The sequence below is a fragment of the Salarias fasciatus genome (genome assembly GCF_902148845.1).
Source record: "Salarias fasciatus chromosome 7 unlocalized genomic scaffold, fSalaFa1.1 super_scaffold_4, whole genome shotgun sequence".
Classification (NCBI taxonomy): domain Eukaryota; kingdom Metazoa; phylum Chordata; class Actinopteri; order Blenniiformes; family Blenniidae; genus Salarias; species Salarias fasciatus.
This window is the reverse complement of record NW_021941229.1, coordinates 22920259-22946610: the sequence shown is the minus strand read 5'-3', so window position 1 is coordinate 22946610 and position 26352 is coordinate 22920259. Positions and strand designations below refer to the sequence as shown.

At 43.6% G+C, this 26352-nt stretch overlaps 3 protein-coding genes across 8 annotated transcripts in view; 1 reads left to right on the top strand and 2 right to left on the bottom strand.

Moving 5' to 3' along the window:
- Window positions 1-144: 144 nt before the first annotated feature.
- On the bottom strand, window positions 145-2615 carry LOC115383327 (uncharacterized). The gene is made up of 2 exons (XM_030085502.1): window positions 2056-2615; window positions 145-1271 (listed from the first exon to the last, which is right to left on the bottom strand). Exons 1-2 carry the CDS (start codon window positions 2590-2592, stop codon window positions 999-1001), a joined length of 810 nt encoding a protein of 269 aa, XP_029941362.1. The 5' UTR covers window positions 2593-2615; the 3' UTR covers window positions 145-998.
- A 4730-nt stretch (window positions 2616-7345) lies between these two features.
- On the top strand, window positions 7346-10254 carry ptges (prostaglandin E synthase). Its single transcript, XM_030085508.1, has 3 exons — window positions 7346-7535; window positions 7631-7713; window positions 9435-10254. The coding sequence occupies exons 1-3, from the start codon at window positions 7419-7421 to the stop codon at window positions 9682-9684; spliced, it is 450 nt and encodes a 149-aa protein (XP_029941368.1). The 5' UTR covers window positions 7346-7418; the 3' UTR covers window positions 9685-10254.
- A 3492-nt stretch (window positions 10255-13746) lies between these two features.
- The window catches only part of garnl3 (GTPase activating Rap/RanGAP domain like 3), a 69424-nt gene continuing 56818 nt past the window's right edge, over window positions 13747-26352 (bottom strand). For 2 of the 6 annotated variants that reach the window (XM_030085478.1, XM_030085476.1), the window contains exons 23-31: window positions 26023-26181; window positions 25367-25433; window positions 24571-24678; window positions 23105-23223; window positions 22796-22931; window positions 21026-21085; window positions 18334-18552; window positions 17066-17186; window positions 13747-16274 (exon numbers count right to left, since the gene is read on the bottom strand). In XM_030085478.1, coding sequence (XP_029941338.1) covers window positions 16103-16274; window positions 17066-17186; window positions 18334-18552; window positions 21026-21085; window positions 22796-22931; window positions 23105-23223; window positions 24571-24678; window positions 25367-25433; window positions 26023-26181 — 1161 coding nt within the window. In that variant the 3' untranslated portion in view covers window positions 13747-16102. The remainder of the gene's footprint in view (window positions 16275-17065; window positions 17187-18333; window positions 18553-21025; window positions 21086-22795; window positions 22932-23104; window positions 23224-24570; window positions 24679-25366; window positions 25434-26022; window positions 26182-26352) is intronic. The other 4 variants (XM_030085481.1, XM_030085480.1, XM_030085477.1 and 1 more) reach the window with 3 other exon arrangements.

Genomic DNA, 26352 nt, shown 5'->3' with positions numbered 1-26352 from the left:
ACCAGCACCGGTACTCGGATCAGGCGAAAACATCCAAGAACTTGATCGAAAGAGACTCTGTCAATCAGTTTTACATTCAAAGTGGCATTTTTTGTGTTTGCTGCAGCGCCACAACGCTACCCTGTGTGAGACTGGCCGATCACATTCTTCAGCCTGATTTTATAAAATGTTCTTTTTTGCCTCAGTCCATTTTAAATGAGCTTCAGTGAAGAGGAGAGGCCTGCTGCGTCCAGACACACTTCATGCAGCTTCTTCTTCGCACGACACGGCTTTGGTTTGTGTTTGTGGGTCATACGGTGAAGCGCCTTCGCAGACAGTCATTTCCTGAACCGAGTATCAGTTTCCAGGACAGAGTCGAGCTCGGACTAAACGCAGTGATCCGAAGACCACCAGGACCTCAAACTGGCACTTCAGCGTTATCATGAACACTGGAAGGATGATAAAATTATCCGTTTTTGTTTCACAATGTTCATTTTTACTGTAGAAAAACTTTTTTTTCCCCTCCATGTCATGTCACTGACCTGTAGCTGATTAGTTGAACTTGTTCCAGAACACTTCTCCAGCTTTACCACTATTTAATACTATTTTTCCAGCCTCTTCTCAGCTTTTTAATTTCTATTTTTTTGCAATGTTTTACTGCCAGTTTAGTCATTAATTTCTAGGAAGTGGTAAGATAATTTAAACCAACCCCTTTCAAAATAAAGGAGCAGACAGAGAAGCTGTCATAAAAACTGAATATATTGTTATACATCAAATTATACAGGAGAATCTTGGTTAGAAGAACATATAAGACACTTTTACATGTTTCAGATACAACTCAAAGTACATTAACCAAACAAAATAACAAATATACATGAATAAATGTGATTTTTACTTGCAATATTTTGGACATTAGCACTGTGCCACTTTGTTTTGATGCCTAAAATATTCACATTGACCTTATGGGTGCAGAGATGAACTTTATTTTCATGTTGTGTTTACATTTCTGATCACAGGCTTTAAAATTCGGACTCTGTTTTAAAAGGTTCTCTTGGTTTCCCATCATCGTGCTGCGTCTGCATCATTGTGCAGAGAAGGGAGAAGCCCTCCTTGATAGTCTCTGTTATAGTGGAAACATTTTGTGCGATCTGGTCGAGTCTCGTGTTGTTACGCCTCTCAGACTCCTCCAAAATGTCCACAATGCGCCTCTTCAGTCGGAGGTCTTCATCCACTGCCGACTCCCAGTGGCCTCTCCTTTTCAGCCGGTCCTTCCTGTGATTGGAGAGCTTCGCCTTCAAAACAGAAGCCACACAAAATAGTCTGTTTGGGGTATTTAAAAAAAAATGAATGTTAAACCTACACTTTACTTTCACAGAGGTGAGAACAGTATAAACAGACTAAACCAGGGCTCTGCAACCTTTATATGACCATAAACATTTTGTGTGGAGACACAAAATATGTTAATCACCTAAAATGAAAAATAAACATTTGCAGGTTGCAGACCTGGCATGGCTGTGAATAACATATATTTGATTTTATTTTTGTCTTTTGCAGCCATTTTTAGAGATTTTCCTTCAATTTTACATGGACTTTTTTTTCACATAAGCCATTTTATGCAATTTCAGCTGCTCTGGTTATTTATAGCCACTAGTTTCCTCATGGTTACAGCATTTATAAGTATATTTGTGTTTATTCCCTTTATATATATTTATATTCCACCGTTTTTCGTTTTCCTGTTATTTTTCTTTCAATCTTTTTATGTATACTTGCAAATCTAATCATTATAGCTTTACCGTTTTCCCTATATTTCATTTTTAGGTCATTTTAACCATTTCATCCATTATTTTATTATCCATTCCATTGATCCTGCATCCTGCTGGTTTTTTTTTTAGCGGTTTTGCCTCATTCAGCTGTGTTTAGCTTGGGCCTTATTTGACATCGATGTGGAATAAAATTTAAAAAAGAGAGACATGATATTTATTCAGGTATATTTTAGTGAGCGCTTGACGGATGGATGCTGAAGATGCGCTCCGGAGCCTCATGTGTCTGCAGACCGCTGCATTAATGCATCCGTACCTGCACGATCCCGTCCCGCCGCTCCCGGACGACCTCGGGCGGATCCGGGGAGCAGATGGGGGCGTAGGTGATGCCGTTGCCGAACTCCGACAGCGGCGTGGAACTCCGGGAGGTGGTCGCCGTGTTGTCGCTGACGCCGACCCGCAGATCGGCGGTCTCAAGGCCGACTTCCAGGGAGCTGGTCGACGGCGGCCCGCCCCATATTTGTTGGCAGAGATCGTAGTAGATGAGCACGACGCGGCCGTGGCCGCTCCGACGCCCGGAGTCCACCGCCTGCCTGTATTTTCCTCTGACGCATTTTAGTTTGGACGTTACCTGGGCCTTTGTTATAACGCTTTCGTGTGGAAAGTCTTTGCCGTTTTCCTGGCTGCACGCCGGATACTGCTCCACGTATTCGCGGTAGATGTCGTAGTATTTCGACTGGCAGGATTCCCAGTAGATATTCTCCTGGGACTTGGTATTCTTGTAGTCGAGAGTCACCCGCAGGAGCAGCTCAACTTCGTCGTCTGTCCAAACGAGCGTCCGTGTACTCGCCATTGTTAAATGTTTGAAGCGGAAAAGCTCTTACCGCGCATGCGCGCCGCCATACTGGGATGTTCTGCGCATGCGCGGGTCGATGAACAAAAACAACAATGGCGGTCTCCACAGACATTACAAAGAGTTCTTTATATGGCTATGGCTCCCAGGCCACATTCTCCTGGGACTTGGCACTTTTATAGCTGGGAGCCACCAGTAAAAGCAACAACATGGTGGCCTGTCCATACAAAAGTACCCGTCCTTGTTAATGTTTATAGTGTCTCTTCTCTTCACCCGAGTGTGTGATATCACTACAAAAACAACGAACAGCGCCAACTCGTGGCCTGGCATGCCAGCCACATCGTTTTCAGCGTTTTGTTGTAGTGTAACTGGACATGGTTTTCAAAACGTTGTTGGGTAAATACAAAACTTCGGTCCCATTTTTCCACAACAGCATTTCAAGTGAGAACACAGTGTTGTTTGTGTTTTAACTCCAGAAAAGTTTCAGGAGTGACGAGATGGCGCATCTCACTCAGCGGCGTGAGGGTTTTGAAATAAACTCAGTCAAGAACAGAAATGATGTCCAAGCATAAGTATGTTTAAAAAAACAACAGCACCCAAACTGATTATCGTCGACAAGTACAGGGATGAAAACCTGTGATCAAATAATATGAGGGTCTCCAGCACTGTAAATAAGATGATACATTGGAGCTCGTATATATTTTTAGTGAGGGTGGGAGCACTGTCTGAATGAATGTGAAACTGTATAAATATGTTTGTCTATATACTATACATGTGTATATTTGTGTGTTTTTATGTGTGTGTATACATTTGTATCTGTATTTTTGTGTCTGAAATGGAAATTATAGTATTGATCTGCTTCTCATTAGATTATCGTGTCTGTTTTCAGCTGTTCGTCAGGGTTTTCGTGAGCGCTCAGCTCCAATAAGCTGAGGAGAAGATAACTGGTGCCACACCGGATCATCTATCAAAGCTTCTGTATGAAGACGCCGTGAACTTGAAGCTGGAGGAAGGAGTTATCACATCTCAACGGAGACCAGGCAGACACACTCTCGAAAGCAACTCTCTCCCTCTTAGTGGTTTCTGGTAAAGCCGTGTCTGTAAATATTTACATGCCGTGTCTGGCAGCTGGGAGAGACTAAGAACACCTTGAGGAGGAGAGACACCGGTTATGACTCCAACTTACCTCACTCGTGCCCCCGTGAAGCCCTGAGGGCAGGGCTGGTCTGAGACTCTTGTGTTTCTCCTTTGATTGGATGAGCAGCTCCACTTTGTGTTTTGAGCCTTTTCCTTTTTGTGTGCACCTCCCACTTGCCTTTTTCCCCTCTTCCTCCACCACCTTCTATAGAAGAGAATGACTCATGCACATTCCAAGAAAACACTAACTCACTGTCAAAGAGTCAAACTGCACATATGATTTTTTCAAATTGACTTTTACAGTTATTTACCTATATATGTGTTTTTTTTTTTTTTGGAGTAAATATAATGTAAATTAAATACACAGTGCAAGATAGAATAGAAAAATTCATATTTTATTAACGTTTGTTGCAAATATGCAGGATTTCACTTGTGAATATGTGTGTGATCATGTATTTCCCCCTGTGTAACCTGGTGAATGAGTGAGTCTCAGTAAGTGTGTTTAGATTTGTGATCCTTGTCACGTGAGGCATCATGGGCTGCGCCATGTGCAGGCAGCTGGTGGACATGTGGACCGTGAGGATCGGCAGGACCGGCCGCAGAGCCATGGAGCTCTCCTCCTACCCTCACGTGCTGCAGGGGGGCTACCACCGCGTCACCGGCCTCCACTACATGTCCTCCTTCTCCGACGCCGAGGACTGCTGCGACGACACCAGCTCCGGCAGCTCGCTCACCCTGGACTGGCAGACGCAGACGCAGACGCAGGCGCCTGACGGCTGACGGCTGACGCTCACCTCCGTGTGTAGTGCAGTCTGCAGTGCAAACATGTAAATAAACATCAGAGTGGTGTTTACAATAAATGACTTGTAGTTTCTTGTTTGTCCTCAAATTGTAGCACTCATATGTTACACTTGAGCGAACTGACAGCATAAAATACAACAGCGGTGAACTGAGATTTGTCAGAATGGATTAAAAACCCGAGAAGACTGGTGAAAGTCTGGTTCTTTCATACTGAAAATAACAGATTAATCACAGAGTAATGAAATTGTTTTCCTATGAAAGAATGCATTGATGCAGCTCTTACGAAAAACATAAAGAAAACACTAAAAACATGAAGCTTTTGCTGTAGTATATTCCAATTCTTTAAAAAGACATCTGTAATGCATGCACTGTATCCTGTTTGCACACAAATATCAAATTCTATTAATCATATGCAAAAATCCAGTGAATGAATTTCTTCTCAATTGTACAATTATTGAAATAACAGTATATTTTAATCATAAAGATAGTCTTGAAAGTGCCTTCAACCAAACTGAAAGGTTTAAATACTGAAACAAAATCAATATTGCATCTTAAATATATGATAGAGACTATTTTTGTTCTTTTCGCCTGGTATTTTCATCCTGTTCTGCCATTAAACAGTATTAAAGGAAGAATGTGCTGAAGGATCCACTACTGATCCGTTCAATCTGTGATCTGTTTTTAACTTTATATTGGCTGGATTTGCTTTTTGCTCCCATCTTTTACAGAAAAATGAAGGCAGGTAACAAAAATATATACCTGAGCAAGTCAATGTACAAGTTTCTGAATTTTTTTAAAGAAGCCATTTGTGGCTGTTTTTCTTGATATGCTGCTGAGTACTTTCCCCTATTACAGTGTGTCATTTGGTAAATTATATGAATGAAATCATGAGGTGTGTTGCTACATTTTGTTAGTAAAATCTTAAAATTCCTATCAGAACAGGAAGGTCAGACATCGATGGAGAAAGTTCGTCTGATTGAGTTCAACCTGAAGCCAGAAGCGCTTTCATAACGCTGTGAAATCTTGAATGACGACAGATTCCAGTGTTGAGTAACCAGGCTGCTGCATGATGGCACCACAAGAATCCACATGGAAATTTTCCTTGTTTTGTAACCAGCTTCACAAACTGGTGTTTTGCCCGCAGCCTCGCCAGAGTTCACCGTGTCAGTGCCATCACGACGACGATCCAGGAGTCCAGAAGACCGGATCTGTGTCAGATTTGGCAAACGTAGCGTGGTTTTTCTCACTGATGACACACAGGCCTGGTTGGCCTCATCTGGTCGGTTCTGAGTGAAGTTGCTCACGCAGCTAAATTAAAAAAAGGAATTGAAACTCAAACATTAACACTTTGAAACTGAACAACCGCAGAATCTTTTTTTAGATGTCAGTTTGAAGACAACACCTTTAAAATTCATCCAAAATGTGGATTTTGATTTAGAATAATTACACTTTTGTTTGGAGCATGTTTAATGTATTCTCCTCATTCTCATGTTTAAATTGATGGTAAAACTATTATATCTTCACATTATTGGGGAATTGTTTGATACTGTTTGTTTTATACAAGGTTTCCACTGAAAGTTACACTAAAACGTTTTTTGTCAAAGGAAATGTAAAACTAGACATATCACATCCATGACTGCACTTTGAAGATATTTTTAAAGGTTTTTGACTTGACTGAAGAAATGTAATTAAGTGTTATTATATGTGTACAAACACACACACATGCTCACTGGCACATAGAAATTGGGAAATTGCGAGTGCTGTCCATCAGAACGTTGCAAACTAAGCACCGTACTTAATCTCCCTCCATTTTTTTCCTCTTTTCCATGCCAAATAAAATGCATGTTTTTGGACAAAAACTCCACATGCACAGGGAGAACATGCAAACCCAACACAGAAGGGCTCGGCCTGGACTCGAACCCATTAAGCCTATGCTAACATAAAACCTAAACATAAAAAAAGAGACGTTTTAGCATTTTTTCTTCTTTTCAGAAACATTTACGTTTAAAACACCAACATTTAATAAGAATCATTAAAAAGAAATTCTGAACTTTGCACACCTGGTTAATAGTTGCCATGATTTTTGTTTTATTATCCAATCTCACTCACACAGAGAACAGAACATTGATGACTGAAGCAACTGTAAACAGTCTCTCTGGAGCGGAAGATGGTGCAGTAAATCTGTGCTTTCTTGGGGAAACTATTTTAAATTCACAACAAACAACAGTTTAAATGATCAGCAGTCTGTTATTGTTGCTGATCTACTTGCACATTTTCAGAAACACTCTTTATGCCTGCTCCAGTTTTCCTGGAAATGTGGAAAATGTGTCACTTTTCCGAGATGGGAATGGTTTTCATGGGAAAAGCGACGCTGTTACAACATGACCGTCAACACAAATTAAAATTTTTACAGATGTAACCTCTCTTACTGACTCACCTTAGGTAACTTCTCTTCATTTAACCCATGAACTCCCGGTGCCCCCCTGTGCCCCTCTCCCTTAGAATCCCTGGATCTGCCCCAGAACATAAATATTCTTGAGGCAACATAAAGACTGATTTTACCTTGAGGGTTGAAGCAAAAAGCTGATTTTTCAGTTTACCTCCAGAGAAAATAAACAGATTAAAAAGCGCCCAGGTGAAGTGTACCAAACTGAGGCGTGACAGGTGATTTCACATTTCAGTCTGGGATTTTCGGGGTCATGAATGAAACATTTCCGTTTGGCTGTGAGCCTGTAATCGCGTCTGGGAGTGGGTGGAGGCTCCGGAGCTACAAAAAAGCAGCCCTCCGGGCCCCACTCTTACTTTCAGCAGCGTTTTACGCAGCGGTTACGCACCAGCGTCGGAGCTCCGGTTTGATTCCTCTGTGCTGCACGATAGGAGGCATTGCGATGGCAGTCATGATCAGGAACGAGGTTTTCTCCTGCTTTGTTTTCTACGGCGTGCTTCTGGTCATCAAAATGTACGTTGTGGCAATTATAACGGGACAAGTGCGGCTGCGTAAAAAGGTGAGGACCCAGGATGGGAGAATTACGCGCCAGAGCGCGTTTGAACTTATATCAGTGAATTTTTATCTCATGCTTTTTTTCCCCCCCCAAAAAAGGCTTTTGCCAACCCCGAAGACGCGCTGAGACACGGAGGTTTACAGTTTCACAGAGAGGATCCATTCGTGGAAAGATGCCGGAGGTGAGCGACGTGCAGGAACTTTTACGCTTTCATAACGCACGGCTGCAAAAAATGATCTGAAATGCTCCCAAAGTATCCAGCGGCTTGTGGCTGTTTTAGTGCTTTTTCTTTTCTTTTTGCACAATAAAAACAAAACCAAACTTGCTTATATTTGCTGCGAAGTGATCCCTCCCAGAGTTTGGTTTGGTTTCCTCTGGAGCCGTTTCATTTAGAAGGAACTCTCCCTCCACTGGCTCAAGCTGGCAGACGCGTCCCACTGCTGTGTTTTAACATGTCAGTGACAGAAGAGGAGAAGAGCAGATGTTTCTCTGCCATTAAACAAACCCCGGGCTTGTTTTTCCCCCCTGTCTTCTGGTGATCGGTCCTGAACTGTCCACGAACTTGTCGTGAGAAACAACTTTTTACTGGAAATGTGAAACAAATCCTAACCTGGCTTTTCAGTTGTGTTTATGGATGAAACTAACAAGCAAACCAGGGGCGGTGGAAGAAGTTACATCCAGGAGTGATAAAACTGGAGGCTGGCACCGACATGTTCGACTCTGGATGAGGGGAAATGAAGTATTTACTTGTTGTTCTTGCTTTAATTGGTTTAAAACTATAATTTTAGATTTGAGGTGTTTTGTATTATGTCTGTTTCTTCAGTGCAATTAGTGAGCTATTAAATGTCAATTACCACATAGTGTTGCAGAGAAAAACTTCCAGATCAGTTCTCAAAATGAATTCAGGGATGTAATAAGTCCAGTCCCACTTTTTTGGTTCAAATTAAGTTAATTGACAGGTGGCATCTTCTCTCAATAATCACCTAGGAACCAATGACAGTCGGGGCTGCACAGGAAAGCACTGTGTTATTCTCTAAAATACTTTAAGCGGACATTTAATTGGCCTTTAGTGTCTGAAATAGACTAACAGATAAACAATAAATCACTGAATGGCAACAAAGTCGAAAAATGTGATTCAACTTTGACAGAAAATGTGAACAAGACAAAGAAACATACAGAGATGTTTCTGAAGTGGAATCCAGTCAGACAAGAAATGCCTAAAAAGTGGCACTTTCCTAAATTTTAAAATCAGTTTTTGATAATTAACAAAATATTCTGACAAAATGACTGTTTTCTGTATGAAAGTTAACAGAACTTTTTTTTAAAAGTTGGAAAATGACTGAGACATTCTGTAAATCTCCCTAAAATGATGCATATAATCTTAGAAATGCTTCAAGAAATAGATGAATTAACAAAAAGAATACAGGGCGCTTAACAATACCTCTCGTTTGATTCCTGATTTTTTTTCTCCTTTTCTCCTAAAAATGGGAGGAAACTTTACACAATGACAGACTTGACTCTCATACATTAGCATTAGGGGTGTTAATGGACAAATAGGCTTTTCTTTCACATGCACTGTTTTTCTAAGAGCCGCCAGAATAACAGGTCCCCTGGATAATATTGTTAGAAGTTTGTTTTTCGAGGTGGGTGGAGAGGAAGCAGGAAAGTGGTTTAGATAATTTGGAGCCTGTTGAAGTTTTTAAAAGGACGAAGTTAAGTAAAAACAAATTAAAGGTTTTCCTTAAAGTTTCCATTAAGAGTCACTGATGAGAAACTCTGATTTACTCAGAACTGTGACTCTGAAACGCTGAACTGTCGATCCTGTGTCACTGCTGAGTCACCGAAATGCAGACTCTGTGGAAACTCGTCAGCCTTTTTCAGGGAAACTCTCCTCTTCCGCAGAGCTCACATCAACGACATGGAGAACATCCTCCCCTTCCTCTTCCTGGGCGCCATCTACTCCATGATCGGGCCCTCGCTGTCGGTGGCCCGCTTCCACTTCCTGGTCTTCTTCCTGGGCCGCATGCTGCACACCGCCGCCTACCTGCTGGCCCTGCGCGCGCCCACCCGCTCGCTGGCCTACACCGTCGCACAGATACCCTGCGTCTCCATGGCTCTGCAGATCCTGATGGCGGTGGCGGCGTACGCCTGAACGGCGGCCGGGGGTCATCGGGACCGGGATCGGGTCTCTCGATCAGACAGGAATATCAGTGGGAGTGCAATACGAGGTGTGTGAGCACACCAGCGCTGGTTTCTGTGAGATTCAGTCAGTATTTTGTTTTTTTTTTTTTTTCTATTCACTAAGCTCAAATGTGACAAATCTTGAAGTTGCCAAGGACTGTGCACGTATGTGCAAAATGCAAAATGAAGGCTGTTGCTTGTTCTGACAGGATCTGTTGGCATTTGCTGTAGATTTCCCAGCACTGCTCCGTATGTTTACACACGGACCCAGACCGCCGTCCTCCTCGTGGTGGACTCATCTTCCTGTGCAGATTAACGTGTGTTTAGGTTGGATCCAGGAGCGCCAGCGGGCACGGGGGAAGTGTCAGTGTCACAAAACGACTGCTCCTTCTCAACTCAAAAGTCCTGGAACAGCCTGCAGAGGAAGAAGTTCTATCTGTGAAAACATGTTTTAACACTACCTTAATGATAATTTATTCTTCATTTTAATGTATACGGTCATGGATCCATCTCTGTTGGAAATAAAAGAACTTTCAGTGGAAGCTGCTGCATGTGTGTGTGTGTGTGAGTGAATCGTCTGCGTGGACACACTGTGCTCGGCGGTTCGGGGGGACGGAGGGGTGGGGGCCCCACTTTGTGTGCAGGAGTGAGACGATCCAGAACCGCAGGGCAAACTTCCAGCATTCCTCCACCTGTTATGTAACGAGACCCTCTGATTGTGCTGCCTTCGCACTGTTTGGCCCCGAGGGGTCGAGGGGAAGTCAAACAGGCGTATTTACAGTAAGAATGGAGTCCGGTCAAGCATTTCAACTGCACACACCTCCAACGAGCCGCCCGTTTCCTCTCCCTCACGTGGGACTTGGAGCAGCCGTTTTCCATAACAGCATAAACCCAGTAATCCCAGTTCCAGAGGTTTTTTCCAGTGACTAAGCTTCGAGCCCACGGAGCTGGAATGTGTTGTGATCATGGAGACTTTTGTGTTTTCGACGAAGGAGCAGGAAGCGGAGGGAAGGTGGGAGGATTGGAAAATCCTCTGCTCTGAGTGATTGAGCATCCTCAATCCATATAATCTGGGTGAAGCGTGAAGCCGGCGTGTCGGGGGCCGGGGCGTGTCTGCATCCTGAGCGTGCGTCAGCGCCGTGGTCGTCTCGAACACTCCTTTACCCCCGAGGTTACAACAAACCGGCCTCCTGACCTTCGGCCTTCATTTCTCAGTTTTCACAGAGCACACTGAAGCTTTTTTTCTTCTCTCTTTATCTTCGTTTTGTGTGTTTTATGTATTTTCTTGAGGAGATCAGGTGACATTGCTTGTGTTCTCTGTCAGGTGATCGGTTTAAGTTACCGGATGCTCTGTTGTTTAGAGGGTGTAGACTCGGCTTGAAGGAGACGCAGAAAGAAGACAAGCTGGGATTGAGATTTAAAAAAAAAAGTCTCTGTTTAGGTGGTGTGTTCAAACAGCTCCGGCAACATGTATCCCCACCTTGTGGCCACACACAGACACACACACACACACACACACACACACACACACACACACACACGCTTCAACTTCTGAGAGAAACTGTGTTGATTCCGGCACAGTCACATGATCTGAGCCCTTCATCTGGGTAAAGCAGTGCAGGTGGTATTTAGTAGAAACTTTGAACTGCAGGTTTTCATTAGACATAAATAAAATCTCATGTGTTTCATAAGACTGATTGTAAAAAGTCTCAAAAAGTGAAGAAAAAAAGCAGCGCCTGAAATATCCTTTGACAACACCAGAGTGTTGAAACTTTCCGTTTCGAGGTGATCAGAGAGTCAGACCCACACTTCCTGTCAGTGCCAGAGTCACTCTGAGCCACCGAGCTACAGATCAGCAGAACAATACCGACGTTTTTGAGCCTGTTTAGTTTTTTAAATTTCCTCGGTAGCTGAGTAAGAAAGTGCCAAGATGAGATCAGCTCTTCCTGCTGCGACCCGGGTCAGGACCGTCCCACCTGAGGCCAGATTCCAATCTCCCCTCCATAAAAACTTTATTTTCTACAAGACAAAGCAAAGAATGCTCCCCACAATTAAGCTGTCCCACATTCCGGAGCCGCTGAGCCGGAGGGAATCTGTCTGCAGTCCAGGATCGTCCTGCCACAGTCCTCAGGTCGGCTGGGATTTGAAGGTGGGCCAGTTTTCCCATCAGGGCCCCTCGGCCCTGAGGACCTGCTGGAGGACGCGATGCTTCCTGAACCACTGTCTGTTCAGAGATATTCTACTCTCATTTTATTTTTTTAAGCTTCACTTCACTTCTGAACTATAATCCAAAATATAGTTCATTTTTCTTTTTTTTTTTAAACATTAGAAGCCATGTCTTTATATGTCCTAGCACTCTTGACTCACAGTGAAAAAACCATGAGTTCAAATCCTGCTCTGGTCTCTGTAAAACCAATACTTCCATTTTCTGGTGCACTGGCTCATCAGTTTGGCCCGCCTCCCTAAACTGCCTGTCCAGCGAGATCAGTGATCAGCTGATCCCTCAACTCCTGGTCACAAGATTTAACATAATTGTACCTTCATGCTGTCAAAGGTCAAATGCCATCTCTGACAGTAGAAGTACTGTACACTGATAAACCAAATGCACTGGCTGCCAAAAACAAAATGAAGTGTAAATAGAGTGTCTCGACTCGTCTTCAGTAGCAAAAAGGGGCGAATTTCTCTGAAACAGCAGCTTGCTTCAGACTCTGCCTCATGTGGCGGCAGCAGCATGAAAAAACAAAGCCCAGGATGTAAAACAGGTCTGTTCAGTAATCAGGTGAGCAGTTTTGCAGAGGAGCCCTCCGTCGTGTTCCAGCCGACTACTGAGCTGCAACATAAGAGGGACTCCAGGCAGTCTCTGTTCAGCGTCTTCGTTCTCACACTCAGGAAGAAAAGGGGTGAACGGAGTCAGAACAAACAAAAAGGTGGCATGAGGGACCAAAAGAGCAGAGCGAGGCGGCAGTGAGGCTTTTATAGACCCGACTCTTCTCTGGCAGCTGCTGTCAATTACTGATCAGCTCCGCCTGCATTGAGAAACATAATGAGCAACACTGAATGCTACGCCGTTCAGTCACTTGTATTTATCTGTGGTAGTCTGTTTTTCTTGCTTCCTTTTTGCATCCTTCTTTAAAGTATCAGATTTAAACTATTTTTTTTAAATCACATTGTTTCCACAGTTAATCATGATTAATCACACTTTGAATTGCAGTTTTTAAATTCTGTTGTTTTGCACTTGAAGGCAGTTTTCAGCCCAAAACGTAAATAAAACATCCATCAGTCCAAACAATCCATTGAAAAGTTGAATTTAAAGTCATTGGTCAAGTTTCAGCATCGCGACTTCCTGCAGCAACTGAATTCTTCCCAGAGCGTCTTGATTGTTAATCAAAACCAGAGAACTTTGCTTTTGACCTTGTTGGATTTTCTTTCAAAATAAAGCGCCATGTAGACCAACTGAATACAACGTCTATGTTAAAAATACAATTTTCAAAGTGAAAAAAGCCCTAAGCCTAATTATGATTAACCACAATAAAAAAAAGAAAATCTTTAGTCATCCCTATATTAATTAATCATGATTAATACGATTACCATTGACTGCCGTAATTTAAATTAAATAGAGTGTGTTGCACAGCTGATGAAACAAAGAATTTCACTCTGAAAATGTAACAATGAAGGAAACTTAAACTTTTAAATCTGAGCAGAACCACAGTAGTAAAGTTTCCCTGTAAGGTTAATCCATCCATCCACGTATAAATACACACGCAAATAAATCAAACTTCATAAATATTTATTACATATCAATGAACAGAATCAACTACTTTCACAGCAGTGGTCTACAGCACTTCTTTAAAATAACTGTTCAAATAATAATAATAATAATAATAATAATAATAATAATAATAATAATAATAATAATAATATAGTTCAGTTTCATTTGAGGCCACATTTGATACACAAACATTTACAAGTAGTACTTGGCATTAAAAACGATGGCGATACAATATTTTAAGACACTTGGTGTTTTTTTTGTAACTTTTTTTCGATTTTGATATCACAGAGAGGTTCAGCAACAGTCTAAACAGTAAATATAGATTCAAATACAAAAAACAAAACAAAAACAAACAACTCCAAAAGAAAACAAACAGAAACCATGAAAAATGCCAAGAGGGGAGGTAGGAGAAAAGAAGCGCTTTAGACAGAAGTACAGGAGCAACAGCGGCGTTTCCCCCCGTCACACTCCTCCATTCAGAGTAAGAAACGCTAAAAGTAGCTTTTTAAAAATCCTCCTCCTCCTTCCTTTTGTCTGAGTTTTGGGTTCTGGTGTCGCTGAGGCAGGTGGGATAACAGAGGAGAGGGAGGAAGAGGGAGGAAGAGGAGCAGAGGAGGCTCATGCAAGAGTCCAAGGCTGCAGGTCTGTGAAGCCACCACCAGGAGGCGCTCTCATAGCCACACCAGCACAACCTCATGAAGCTTATTTCCCTGTTTCTGATACTTATTTTCCGTATTTTGTGTATTTATTAAGCTTAGGCTGTAAATATTAAACTCATAAACAATGTCATCTTTAAAAGTTCAAGAAATATTGTCTTTTTATGGGGTTTAATATGAGTAACTTCTAGATTTCTCTGGATGAATCTGAGACGGTGTGAAATCCTGAAGCAGATTTTGGTCAAAACTCCACCTGTTGCACCATAAATGACCTTCTTCAGGTTAACTGATGCCTCTGAACTGCACACAGGTGCAGCTCATCACTCTTCTTTCTCTCAGTGATGAACTCCTGCGCACGATAAACACTCATTAAAAATGCATTTCTGTCAACAATACTGACAAAATGATGCATTAGTGTGTATTTTTGTTCATTTATAGTCCACTAAAATGGATAAATGTTCTTTTTAGTCTTTACTGAAACAGTGCAGTTCTTTTATTTTGACTTATTTAAAAAGTTGCATAAATGTTGTAAATTTTACACCATGCAAAATCTAAGCCAGACTCAACCCAACTAATGTGGCAGCTTTGGACCACAAGCCTTATATTTGACACCCCTGTACTGCACATTCAGCTTTTACATCTGTTATTGAAAGGAATGGCTTTTTTTTTTTACATTTTATTTTTAGTGCATGTCTTAATCTATGTTCTATAATTTAAACTAGTTCTAATTTAAGTTAAATTTAGGTTAATGAAAGATTGTTGCATATTTACATGATTGAAATGCTATAAAACCGTCTCTGTTAAAGCTGAATGTGGGCCTACGTGTTTGTGCATCAGACAGTTGTAATTTTTAACATACAAAAAGTCTATTTTTCTTAATTTTCTAACTTATTGGTTTACTATTACTCATTTTTTACCTTCCAGATACATAATTAATAAAATCTAAGCTTGTCTTATAATTTAAAATTCAAAGTAATATGGTTTTTCAACCTATTATACTTCTGCCAATAAACGAGTTAACTTAAAATCTGTCAGTTTGATCCTATTTTTGTGGCCTTTCTCACAGTTCTTTTACTGTACTGTCATGAATCGGGCAACCCAGCAGCTCAATCATGTAAAAATTGTGGATTCTCAAAGCTTTCTCACGTGGCCGTGTGTGAGCGACGGAGAGCCTCCGGTGAGCGGACTCGGTCTGAACCGGACCGCCGTCTCGGCTGCTACTGCTCAGACGCCAGGACCCGGCGGCTGCGAGGAGGTCTGGCCGGATGGAGGGGATGCTGGGAAATGGCACTTGTGGGAGACTCTGCCTCCAGCCCTGTCCACCTGTTTGCTTGTGAGTAAGGATAAGAATACAGACTTAAAGGTGCAGAGAGCCGTAGAACATCCTACTTCTTCTAAATGTGGGAATAAAATTGATTTTTTTTTCTCTCTCTTTAATAATATATCTATAAATATGCATCACAGGCCAGGCGGGCGGCGGCGGCGGCGCCCGCTGCTGTGTGCGGTGTCATGTATGAACAGATGTACACATACATATGCATATCATACAACATGTGAACGTGGGTGGAAATAACCACGAACTATACAACACGTACTGGACTGCAGCGGCTCCGGAGGGGATGGCGAACGCAGAGATGCCTGTAATGCCTCGGTGTGCAAGGTTTACATTCACTGAGCGGCCTGGGATCGAACCGCCGAGCCGCCGCGGGGCTCAGCGCCTCACACTACCTCACTTGCCTCTTTGGGTTACTCACAGCTTGGGCGGGGGGGTGGGGGGGGCAGCACAAACACCCACACAACGCACGCACACGCACACACGGACACGTTCCTCACTCCCGTCTCGCCCGAGAAACCAGGAAACGAAGAACAGAACGAAAACAAACGACAAAAACCAGCAGGAGTGGAATGAAAGCAAAGGATAGAGGAGTGGCGGGCGGGCAGAGAAGTGCACACTGGGATTGTCTTCACTTTAGGTCCAGGACGTCTTCTTCGAAGGACGTGGAGAGTCCGAACGCGCTGGCCAGGGCGGCCGGGCTCTCCGCACACAGCGCCACCTTCTCCGGCTCGGCCTCCGAGGCGGCGGCGCAGTGCAGCTGGACGTCCAGCTCCGCTTCAGACGACTCCGAGAGTAACCTGCTGCACAGAGACGCGCCGTCAATGTCCACCCCGAACTGGAACCAGCCAGCCCAGCTACGATTAAACTGCTCATGCATGCAATTCACACGGCATCCAGCAGATGGCAACGTTGTGAAGGCAATCCGGAAAACATGAGGCAAGGAAAGGTCATTTTTATATTTTTGTTGAAAGGAAAGAAACATGATTTGAAATTAATCCCAGGTAAAGCATGACTCCCCCACCAGGAGCTTAGTCCATAAACAGCATTTCAATTTAAAATCAGTCTAAAAACCCAATAAAATACAAATCAATTTAAAATCAGTCTGTATTTACTTTTATGGACGATAAAAAAGTGTTTCGTTCTTGTCAAAAATAACCATTTGTTCTGATATCCATATCTAATTGGCAAAATTATGTTAAGTGTTCAAGTCTACAAACTGAATAGGTACATTATTAACTGATATTCATCCTTGATTTACAATTTTTCTTCTTACGGTGCAATTTTTAATTGTTTTGACATACAGTATGTGTGCATTGTATTCTTTTAAATTCATTCATTTTGGCAATATTAGTTTTAATAGAAACTAACTTGCAGAAATAAAATTGTACTGATGTCCAGTACTTGTTTTTTTTTAAAGTTATATATAATGGGGAAAATCAACAGGCAGGTTGAGTTATACATTTTCCATCTGATGGATCGAAATATGAAAAAAAAAATCCTGCAACATCAAACAGCGTTAAAATGCCATAACGTTGAATGACACTCATTCCTTCCAGAGAGGCTGACTTGCTGCTGAAAGCGTCGGCGTCACCTGTCGCTGTTTGTGGACGTCAGCGCTCGTCCTTTGTTCTCCTCCTCAGTGTTCTTCTTGCTCATCTTCCTGTGTTTGACCGATCCGCTGTCGGGTTTCCCGCTCGGCTCCTCGGTGAGACCTGAAACAGGAAACAGTTTAACAACCCAGAAACTTTCATACTGCAGTTCTGAAAAAGGTTTGAACAGAAGTCTGTAACTCACAACACTTTTAATAAAAGAAAAACCGAATACTTTCACGAGAAAACCCGAGTTTGAGCTGGACGACACTGCGATCAGGAATGACTCATCATTATTTATAAAATCACAAAAAGAGCCAAAGCGGCACAAACGCTGCCAAAACAAAGACATTTCTCTGTTTTTCCCAATGTGACGAGAACAAAAACAAAGGAAGTCTGAGGTTAGAACATTTCCAAATTTCACGAGAAAGTGAAGTGAAGAACTTCCAGTTTCTGACAATCATTAAACTGTTGTCGAAAAAAGTTCTGGACAGATCAACTCAGCCATTCTTCTCTCAGCTGTAGAAGTGAGAACAGATTTCTCTATTCCTGGGATTCGGAGAGACTTTCCTCGGGTTATCTGGATGATCCATAATAATCTGAAGGTCTTAATCCCGCTGTCTGGTGCTCACTCACCGGATCATTCAGGCTCAAAACTACAGATTGAGCACACTTCAGTGATTTTTTTTAAAAGTTTCTCTGGATCTGAGTTTATATGTCAGTTTTTTTTTTGGTCATTCTGTATGATATCAGATTGTCCCGTTGACATGAGCGCAGAATAAAGTGATCAGATCAATGTGTCTGCCAGGAATAGCATCCCATTCAGTCAGTGGATCAGTCCCACAATGCTTTGCACAGTGACAAGGTGTCAAACACATTTCAGTTCAGGTGCCACATTCAACATGAGTTAATCTTGAGTAAGACCGGTATAACTACACAACAATAAGCTTTAAATGTAAACTTTAGAGTTTTTCCTTGTTGTGGCGCAGAGTGTACAAGACGAAAATGTCGATATTTTCACAAAAATAAACAATTATTACCAAAATGGACTACAATCTCAGTGGAAAATTAATCTTAATGATAAATCAATGAAAAAAAAAGCTTTCTTTTACAATTTCTTTGAGTTTGTCAGGAAGGACTGAAGCCTCTTGTAGGCCAGTTTTGGCCCATGGGCCTTATGTTTCAAACCCCCAAAATATTAGCTTGAATAATTAAGTTTTCACTCCCAGAAATTAGATTTTAGAGTTTAGAAATGTTTTCCACTCGTTACCCAGCAGCTCCTTCCGCGTGCGGCTGGCGATCTCCTTGATCTCCATGCGGGACAGCGAGAGCGAATGCGTGGCGGAGATGAGCGGCGTGGGCGGCACCATGGCGGGCGCCGGCGTGGTCAGCACCTTGTTGACCAGGGGCGACTTCAGCGGCCTCTCGATGCTGCGGCCCACCAGGTTGCAGAGCGGGATCTTGAAGATGTGCTTACACGCCGCTTCACCTGGGAAGAGGAGGAGGAGGAGGACGAAGAGGAAGCGGTGAGGAGCCAGGGATGTAAAGACAGATAACAAGAGAAGACATAAAACACAAGAGTTTAAAACAAGATGGAAGCAGAGTGTCAGCAAGGACACGTATAAAAGGAGACGAATGTGTGGCGGCTAATGAAAAATGGATGAAACTAATGGCCTGAAGCACGACGACGCCTTTCTTTTATTTTTCAAGTTTTAGCTCATTACTGACAAAAAGTGATATATATTTAAAGCGTGCAGCGTCTTTTTAGGTATTTCACTCAGCTAATGAACATCACATCTCGAATGCATCTTATTTTTATTCAGGCTGAAAGCGACGGTACTGATGTGAGTCGATCACCGGCAGCCGGTTCGCTCGGCGTAGCATTAAAGCAGGAAGTCGTAGGAGTCGACTCGGCGTTAATAATTCAACGCAGAAACCCGTGTGGAGAAACAATACGGTGTGAGGATGTTCATGCTAGCCCAGCTCGCAGCATGTGCTTCTCTGAGTGTTAGCATGAAGCTAATTTTAATTCCTTTTCATAGTGATTTTTCAAGCTATTTTCAAAAAAAATCTCAACAGTATCTCAGCTGACTGCTGTCGGGAAAACCTAATCTGTATCTGAGAGACTCTTCACTGACCGTGTCGTCACTGCAAGCTGTGAAATCTGTGTGTGAAGCGTTTTCAGCCATGACTTGCTTCTTCCAACCAAACTCTACTGGGTCTCTCTGTGATGTGGTTTTTCCACATATCCAAACAGTTACTACCGAAAATAACGGCAAGTTCAACATGAAATCAGTCCTAATGATACCTTCAGGTGCAAAATAGTCAAATGTTAGAAAAAAAAAAAGTTGCATTTTGCCTGTTTTTACAAATTCCGACCGCATGGCTTTGCAGCTAATGCTAATGCTAAAGCTAGATTGTTCACTTTCAAAGCAGCATCATGTTACTCAGTGTTGTTTTATGTCTGCTACTCATAAGATATTTGTTTAAAAAAATACATTATTTGCTTGGTAATGTGATTTAAAAAAATATCTAACTTATAAAAAATAAATAAATCTGATGCAAAAACTTAAGCTTATGCAACAGACACAAACTTTTATAATCAAATGAAGCCACTCTGCAGTGATTAATCGTCTTATTTAAGGAAACAATACTTCACGTTGAAATTAATCAACCTTGTACGGCAGAGTTAATGCAACGTAACTCTCCAGTGCTCATTTACAGCAGATGATTTATCACTGAGGAAAGACGACAGAGATGTGAAATGGAGTCTTTCAAATGATCCAGTCCGCCTGGCGGAGCCGCGGCCAGCCGGCCTGCGGTGTCCCGTCGTGCCGCCGGGGGGCGCTGTTGGAGCTGCGCTGCGGCGAGGCGGGCCGGCGGTATTAGCGCCGAGCGGAGTGAATCGAAGTGGAAGCCGGGCAGCGCGGAAGAGGACTGTCTCATTTGAAATGTCAGCAGGTGAGTGGAGAGTAAAGAGCCATGGAGGAAAAACAAGAGAGCGGCCGCCGGCGTGCCGCCGCAGAGCCGCCGCCACGTACCTGTACCGCCACAGAAACAGAAGAAAGCATGCAGGTTGTTTCTTTTTTCTTTTTTTTTTTTTTTAGAATATACAATCAGTGATTGATATATTCCACATGCATGTCTGCACCAGGGGAAGAGTCTCACTCTGTCACGCCGGCAGGGGAGTGTTTTTAGGCTCTAATTGAGGAGAGGCGGTGCAGCCGTGCTGCGGGTTCGCGCCGATCGCTAACAGCATCTTGTTCACATCACTGATGCGATCACATCAGATGAAAACCTCCCCGAGGAGCAGATCTACGGCAGGCAGTTAGAGGATGGGATTTTTGTCAGCAGCCCTTCAACCTTTTCTTCCTCCCCCTCCTCCCCCTCCTCCTCGCTTCCCCTTCATTTCTTCAGCCCTCCCCCTCCTCATCCTCATCCTCCCACCATCAGACTGTGGCACCGCTGTTTGGACCACCACTTTGGATCGAAGAGCGGGCTGACAAAAGTCTCCATGGCGACAGTGCAATCTGTAAATCATGCTGCGGCAGACGTGTCTTCTCCTTCCCTCTTTCCCCCCCCTCCCCCCCCTCCACGGCTCGTACACAGCCCCTCTCCATACCTTTTCTGCACCTCCTCTTTAAATCCCTCCTCCCTCAGACTGACGTTATCGCTCCTGTCTCTCTCTCTCTCTCTTTTTTTTTACTTTGCGCTCTATCACCTCTTCCTCCCTTCATTTTCAAGTTTTAATTAGTTAGGACAGTAAAAAAAAAGGGGGGAAGGATGAGGTGGTGGTGGTGTGTGTGTGTGGGGGGGGGGATGGGGAAGACATAATGTTCACTTAACATTCAACCAGCGTTCAAGTCAACATGCCGCCTTGGAGCAGACAAGGGTGAAACACTCTGAGGAGCACGTGCGTGTTAGTGGGGCGGCATCGTGAGGACGGGAGGATCCCGCAGTACCTTCGGCGTCCTTAGACATGTACAGGGAAAGCTTGGTACCATAGGGGATCCGTATAGAATCTGAACCAGGGATGAAGAAGAGGGGTTACGCCAACTCAACACACACAGGTGCATACATTTTCTGACACACACACACACACACACACACACACACACACACACACACAGAACCTCAGTGAGTCACTCAGTCACACAGCAGTAGGTCGTCTGTTTGGTCTCTCGGTGCGGCAAATAAAATAAAACAAGGGGAAAGAAAATGAGAATCCCTCTGAGGGCGATGATTACCCCTTCCAGCCAGAAAGCATAAATCCCGTCCTCGGCTAATTGCAGCAGCACCGGTCAGACCCTCCTCCCTGCTAGTTGGTAGTGGGACCTGGAATTACTCGCCTCCCCTCAGGAGGAACGCTGGCGGGACTCGGACTACAGCTCCCCCACGGCCGTCCGTCAGTCTGTTGGCTCTCAGCGAATAAAAATCTGTGTGTTGTTAGCAGCTGGTTCAGTCCAGAGGAGGTCAGGAGCGAGGCGACGGGAGACTAAATATACGATAAGAGAAGGACCGGATGATGAATGCAGGCTTGATGGCTCACATTGATCCTCCATCATCCTTGAAGGCGTTGTTTTCCCTCTGAGGACACTTGACTGGAGGTGGCGGGGGCGTGTGTGGGTAAACACTACGCCACCTGTTTGGTAATGTGCTGTCTTCTATAAATTCAGCGCGTCATAATGACTGTCGGACACGTCTTTGTCCTGTAAATGCAAATTCATCACTTTTTTTTTTTTTTTTCCTGATTGAATTTCCACCTTTGTTGTCACTGCGGGAGTCAAATCAATGAGGTATTGAATGGAAATCACTTCACAGCCACTTTTAAGATCTTTTCTTCCTGTCAGCAGGCGGATTATTATCCATCCATTCTCTATTGCTTTGCTAAACTCAGGGTCAGAGGCGATCCCAGCCAACAGTGGGCGTGTCCACCCTGGACGCTTCGGCAGTCCAAACACACACACACACACACACACACACACACACACACACACTCACAGCTGAAGAATAGAGTGCCCAAAGAAAACACACACACGAGGAGAACATGCAAACCCCGCAGAGAAAGGCCGAAAGCCCAGCAGGAATTCACAGTGGGGTTTTTCTTGATGGGTGAACCACTTCACCACCATGTCACAACAGAGTTCTGAGTAAATCACAGTCCCGTCTCGTGCATCTTGACCTTGATCTTGAGCTTTTCTTTGGCTTGAATGTATGAATCTCATTCATAAAACATTTCCCGCTACAGAGAGCCTTTCAGCAGCGCTGGAGCCAGTGCAGGCTTAATTTTTTGACCTTAAACTGAAATAAAATGAGGCGGAAAAACTGCAATAACAGTATTTGTAGCTAATGACCTAAAATGTAATAAACTACTATATAAGTAGACTACAGCTGGAAATGGGCAGAATGAAGAGCCATAAGTCTACACTCTGTCAGGGCTACACAGAGAGACGAGATGAGGTAATACTCATGAGGGACATAAACGCAATTAAATATCTTCCAGTGAAAAGCAGCGTTGAACTGTGGGATTCCAGCTCTGGAGGGCAGAAGGCTGCTGCTCCAGTGAGCCGCTCTGCTGAGGCAGGTTTATGTAAATGAGCGGCTCAGGGTGAGGAGAGCGTCCAAAGTCAAGCAGGTCTCTGGGATACGTTTCCGTGTAAAAACCTTAAATATCAGAGCGGCGGCATTACAGACATCCTCCGGGGTTTTTTTCCCCTGCGGTTCGTTCTTACCGTCTCCGAGCGGCGAGGGGAACACGGGCATCTCGTAGCCCGTGGGCGTCTGAGGGGAACTCTGGGAGCTGGTGTCCCTGGAACTGCAGTTGGAGGCTGAGCTCACCGGAGCCGAGGAAACAAAATAAATGTCCGACTGCGGGAGGAAGAGTGACGAGGAATCAGGTCAATACGGGGAGGGCGGACACACGGACCAAGCAGAAGCTGCTACGCGATGCAGGTGTTGACATCGTTGGAAATCATGAAATTGAGTCATTCTGGATGCAATAGAAAGACAAACATGGCGTCAACGCCGCTGATCACACTGACCCGTGAAGACGTCAGCTGCAGCTCCGGCACCACGGCGGTGTACACCAGGTTGCCGTTCACCACCAGTCTGATCTCGATGGAGTCCGTAGTGAAGGCCAGGATGTACGGAAACGCACAAACTGCGAAGACAACACAAACGTTAACGAGCCGCACTTAACGGACAGGAAGCCCAGGAGGAAACGCTAAACTGTAAACAGCGACACTTTCAGCCACGACGGCGCTGAAATGTCATCATTAGATAATTATCGTGTGTGAAATCTGCCCGAGCTGCCGTCCTCGGGGCTCCGCGCTCGCTTTTCCTCTCAATGTCGCTGTGAAATGGACAACAAGGTGAAAAACACAACAGGAAGGACACTGGTGAAGAACAAATCAGAAAAAATAAACCCTGGAAGAGACTACGTGAGAGGGACTGATTGAGGGACCGAAAGAAAGAAGAAGAGAGAAAGAGTCTGAGCATAATAACCCAACGACGAATGCTTGTTTGGACATTTCAGTGAATCCACTGAGAGTCTTCGAGACGTAGAAATGAAAAATAAGAAAAAAATGTAACAGCGAAGACCAATTTCTTCTTTGTTAAAACCTTAACGCAGCATGAATGACATGGATTGTAGTTATTCATCAGTTGGCATTCTGATGAGTTATTTCACATACTGAGCTCTCGTTTCACATTTTTTATTCTATATGGCCTCACATAATATCATATTCATTGCCATTATTTATTATTATTGTGCGTTGCAGCTAACAGTGTATTTATTCTTACAGCAATGATGTGTTATCTACATTAGTAAACAGCAAATCCAATGTAATTATACATATTATAGACGTGATCATGAATATAAAACATAATGTTTTACCAAGGAAAAAGTAAGCACGCCCTTGGTTTCCCTGAGGTAAAAACGCTGCGGCTCCAGCAGTTGAAAACACAATACTGACCTTGACTTGCTTATTTAGAGCACAATGTGAAGTTCATGTGTGTTTCTTTTTGAGTATTTCAGCTTTAAAATTGAATTTCAATGGTGTTAAAATATAAGGGAAAGGTCAAGATAATCATATTTTAAGGGAAAATTGACTGACAAATGCCTTTTTTTGGTGTGTGTGTGTGTGTGTGTGTGTGTGTGTGTGTGTGTGTGTGTGTGTGTGTGTGTTTGTGCTTAATTAATCTGCACTGTGTGCTATAGTGTCTTTATAAGTGCCTGTGTGAGAAGACGCCACGTTATGGGATGCACAGTAACCTATAGCAGCTGCGATCTGCAATCAACAGGGTCAGAATGTCCACTTGTGTTTTTCTCTTCATCACGTCCAGCATTAATAACAACACACACACACACACACACACACACACACACACACACACACACACACGGAGGCCTGCCGGATGCTTGTGGTTATACGTGGTGTTTCCATGGCGACAGCAGGCTGCGGCCCGGCCGGCAGTGTGTGCGGGGCGCGGCCCGCCGTAAACCCACCGATGGCGTTGGGCATCTGGTTCCAGCTGAAGTGGAAATCCGAGGTGTTGGACTGGATCATCGGCGTGGAGCCGTTAAACGGACAAACTTTCTTATAGTAGCAGACATCTGTAAAACAGAGTCAACGGGAAATAAATATTGAAAAGAGAAAAGATTTTGTGTTGTTTTCAATGCATTTTAGTGTCTTTACAAAGAAATGAAAGTAGGATTTAATAGTTGAGGCTGACAGATTTATTAACAATTCTTATTTTTTCTTAATATTTGAGCCAATGACCTCGCTGTTTATCTTCTGAGCTATGTCAGATAATGGTTAAAAAGTTGTATTTTCCTCTTGAATACCACATTTGACACTTTTTACGACATTTTACATTAGAATACATTGTTTTCAATAGCTGTTAAGATCTTAAAGCAATAGAAAATTGTAATTCATTTGATGCTAGTTGGATGCTTCTGAATTCCTTATGAAGTCTTTCTATACTTTTGCACTTGCTATTTTTCAAATTAACTTTATTTCAGTTATTTGACAAATCTCCAGTTGACTTGAACATGTGTGATTTAATCAAATTTCAAATAATTTTACACTCCACTCGTTTATTTTAACGTTACATTACACTATGATCTTCTTTAAACTTTCTCATCCCATCAGATGACAATAAATGCATCAATATACAGAAATTAAATGACACTAGGGAATATTTTCAAAGGTTCCCTCATAATCTTAAGCCGCCTGTGTTAAGATTTTTACCCCAATACACTGTATAACATCTGACGTGGTTACAGTCCGAAGGAGACTCACAGTTGTAGCACAGCAGCAGACCCGCCTCTCCGTCTTCATACACATCAATGGCTGCTACAAAATTTACCTGCAGGCAAAGACAAGTCGGCTCAGAGAAACGCTCTCAAAGGTCACATGTGAGGAACTGCTTTTAATCAATAGCGTCAGGTCAAATACCCCGAGGACGAGAACGAGGAAAAGATACTCTTATTGTGTTTCTGTTGTTTCCCTTTTGAAAAGCAGAACAGGAGGTTTTATCTGAACAGCTGTTGGTCCTGCGGTCTGCTCATTCATCTCTCCGCTCGCTCCTCCTCCTCCGGCTTGTGGCCATGAATGACAATGCCTTGATTCAGTAAGCAGGCTGGTAATCAGCAAGTAAACACAGCCGCTAACTGGGCCAATTGAAGGGTTGAGTTCTGCTCGGCTTCAATGAACATCACATTAAAAATACATGGAGGAGGAGAGGAAAACCGCCCGAGTGTGTGTGTGATGGTTTGTCTTTCTATCCTCGTGGGGACCGAAACCTGATCGCACGCCGACACGCGGACGAGGCCATTACTGGGCGAAGACGTGTTTTGCTGTCAGATCACGGCTCGAGTTGAAGAAGCAGTGTTCAGCGCGGGGCTGCAGGAAATGAACGGGAGTCTTACGAAACGAGCGAACCGCGTGCTTCTCACCCTGTTGGCGTCGACGTGGTGCAGCCTGTAGGCATCCCCGGTGCTCTCATTGATCAGGTCAAACTGGTGTTTGTAGGCCACGCAGATCATGTTGTCGTTCTCCCCGGTGGGACCGTCCACCAGGGCCATGACCACCGGCGGGTCGCACAGGCAGATCTCCTGCCGGGCGGACGACACGCAGCAACATCAGCACAGAGGTTCGGCTCCACCGCGACGACTCGGAGAATCGGAGATCGTAGAGGAGGCTCTGCAAGACTCAACCTGAGGGGCTGATTCTCTTTTAACTCTCACAGTGACTCCAACTTATTAAACATTCCATTTCTTCTTTTC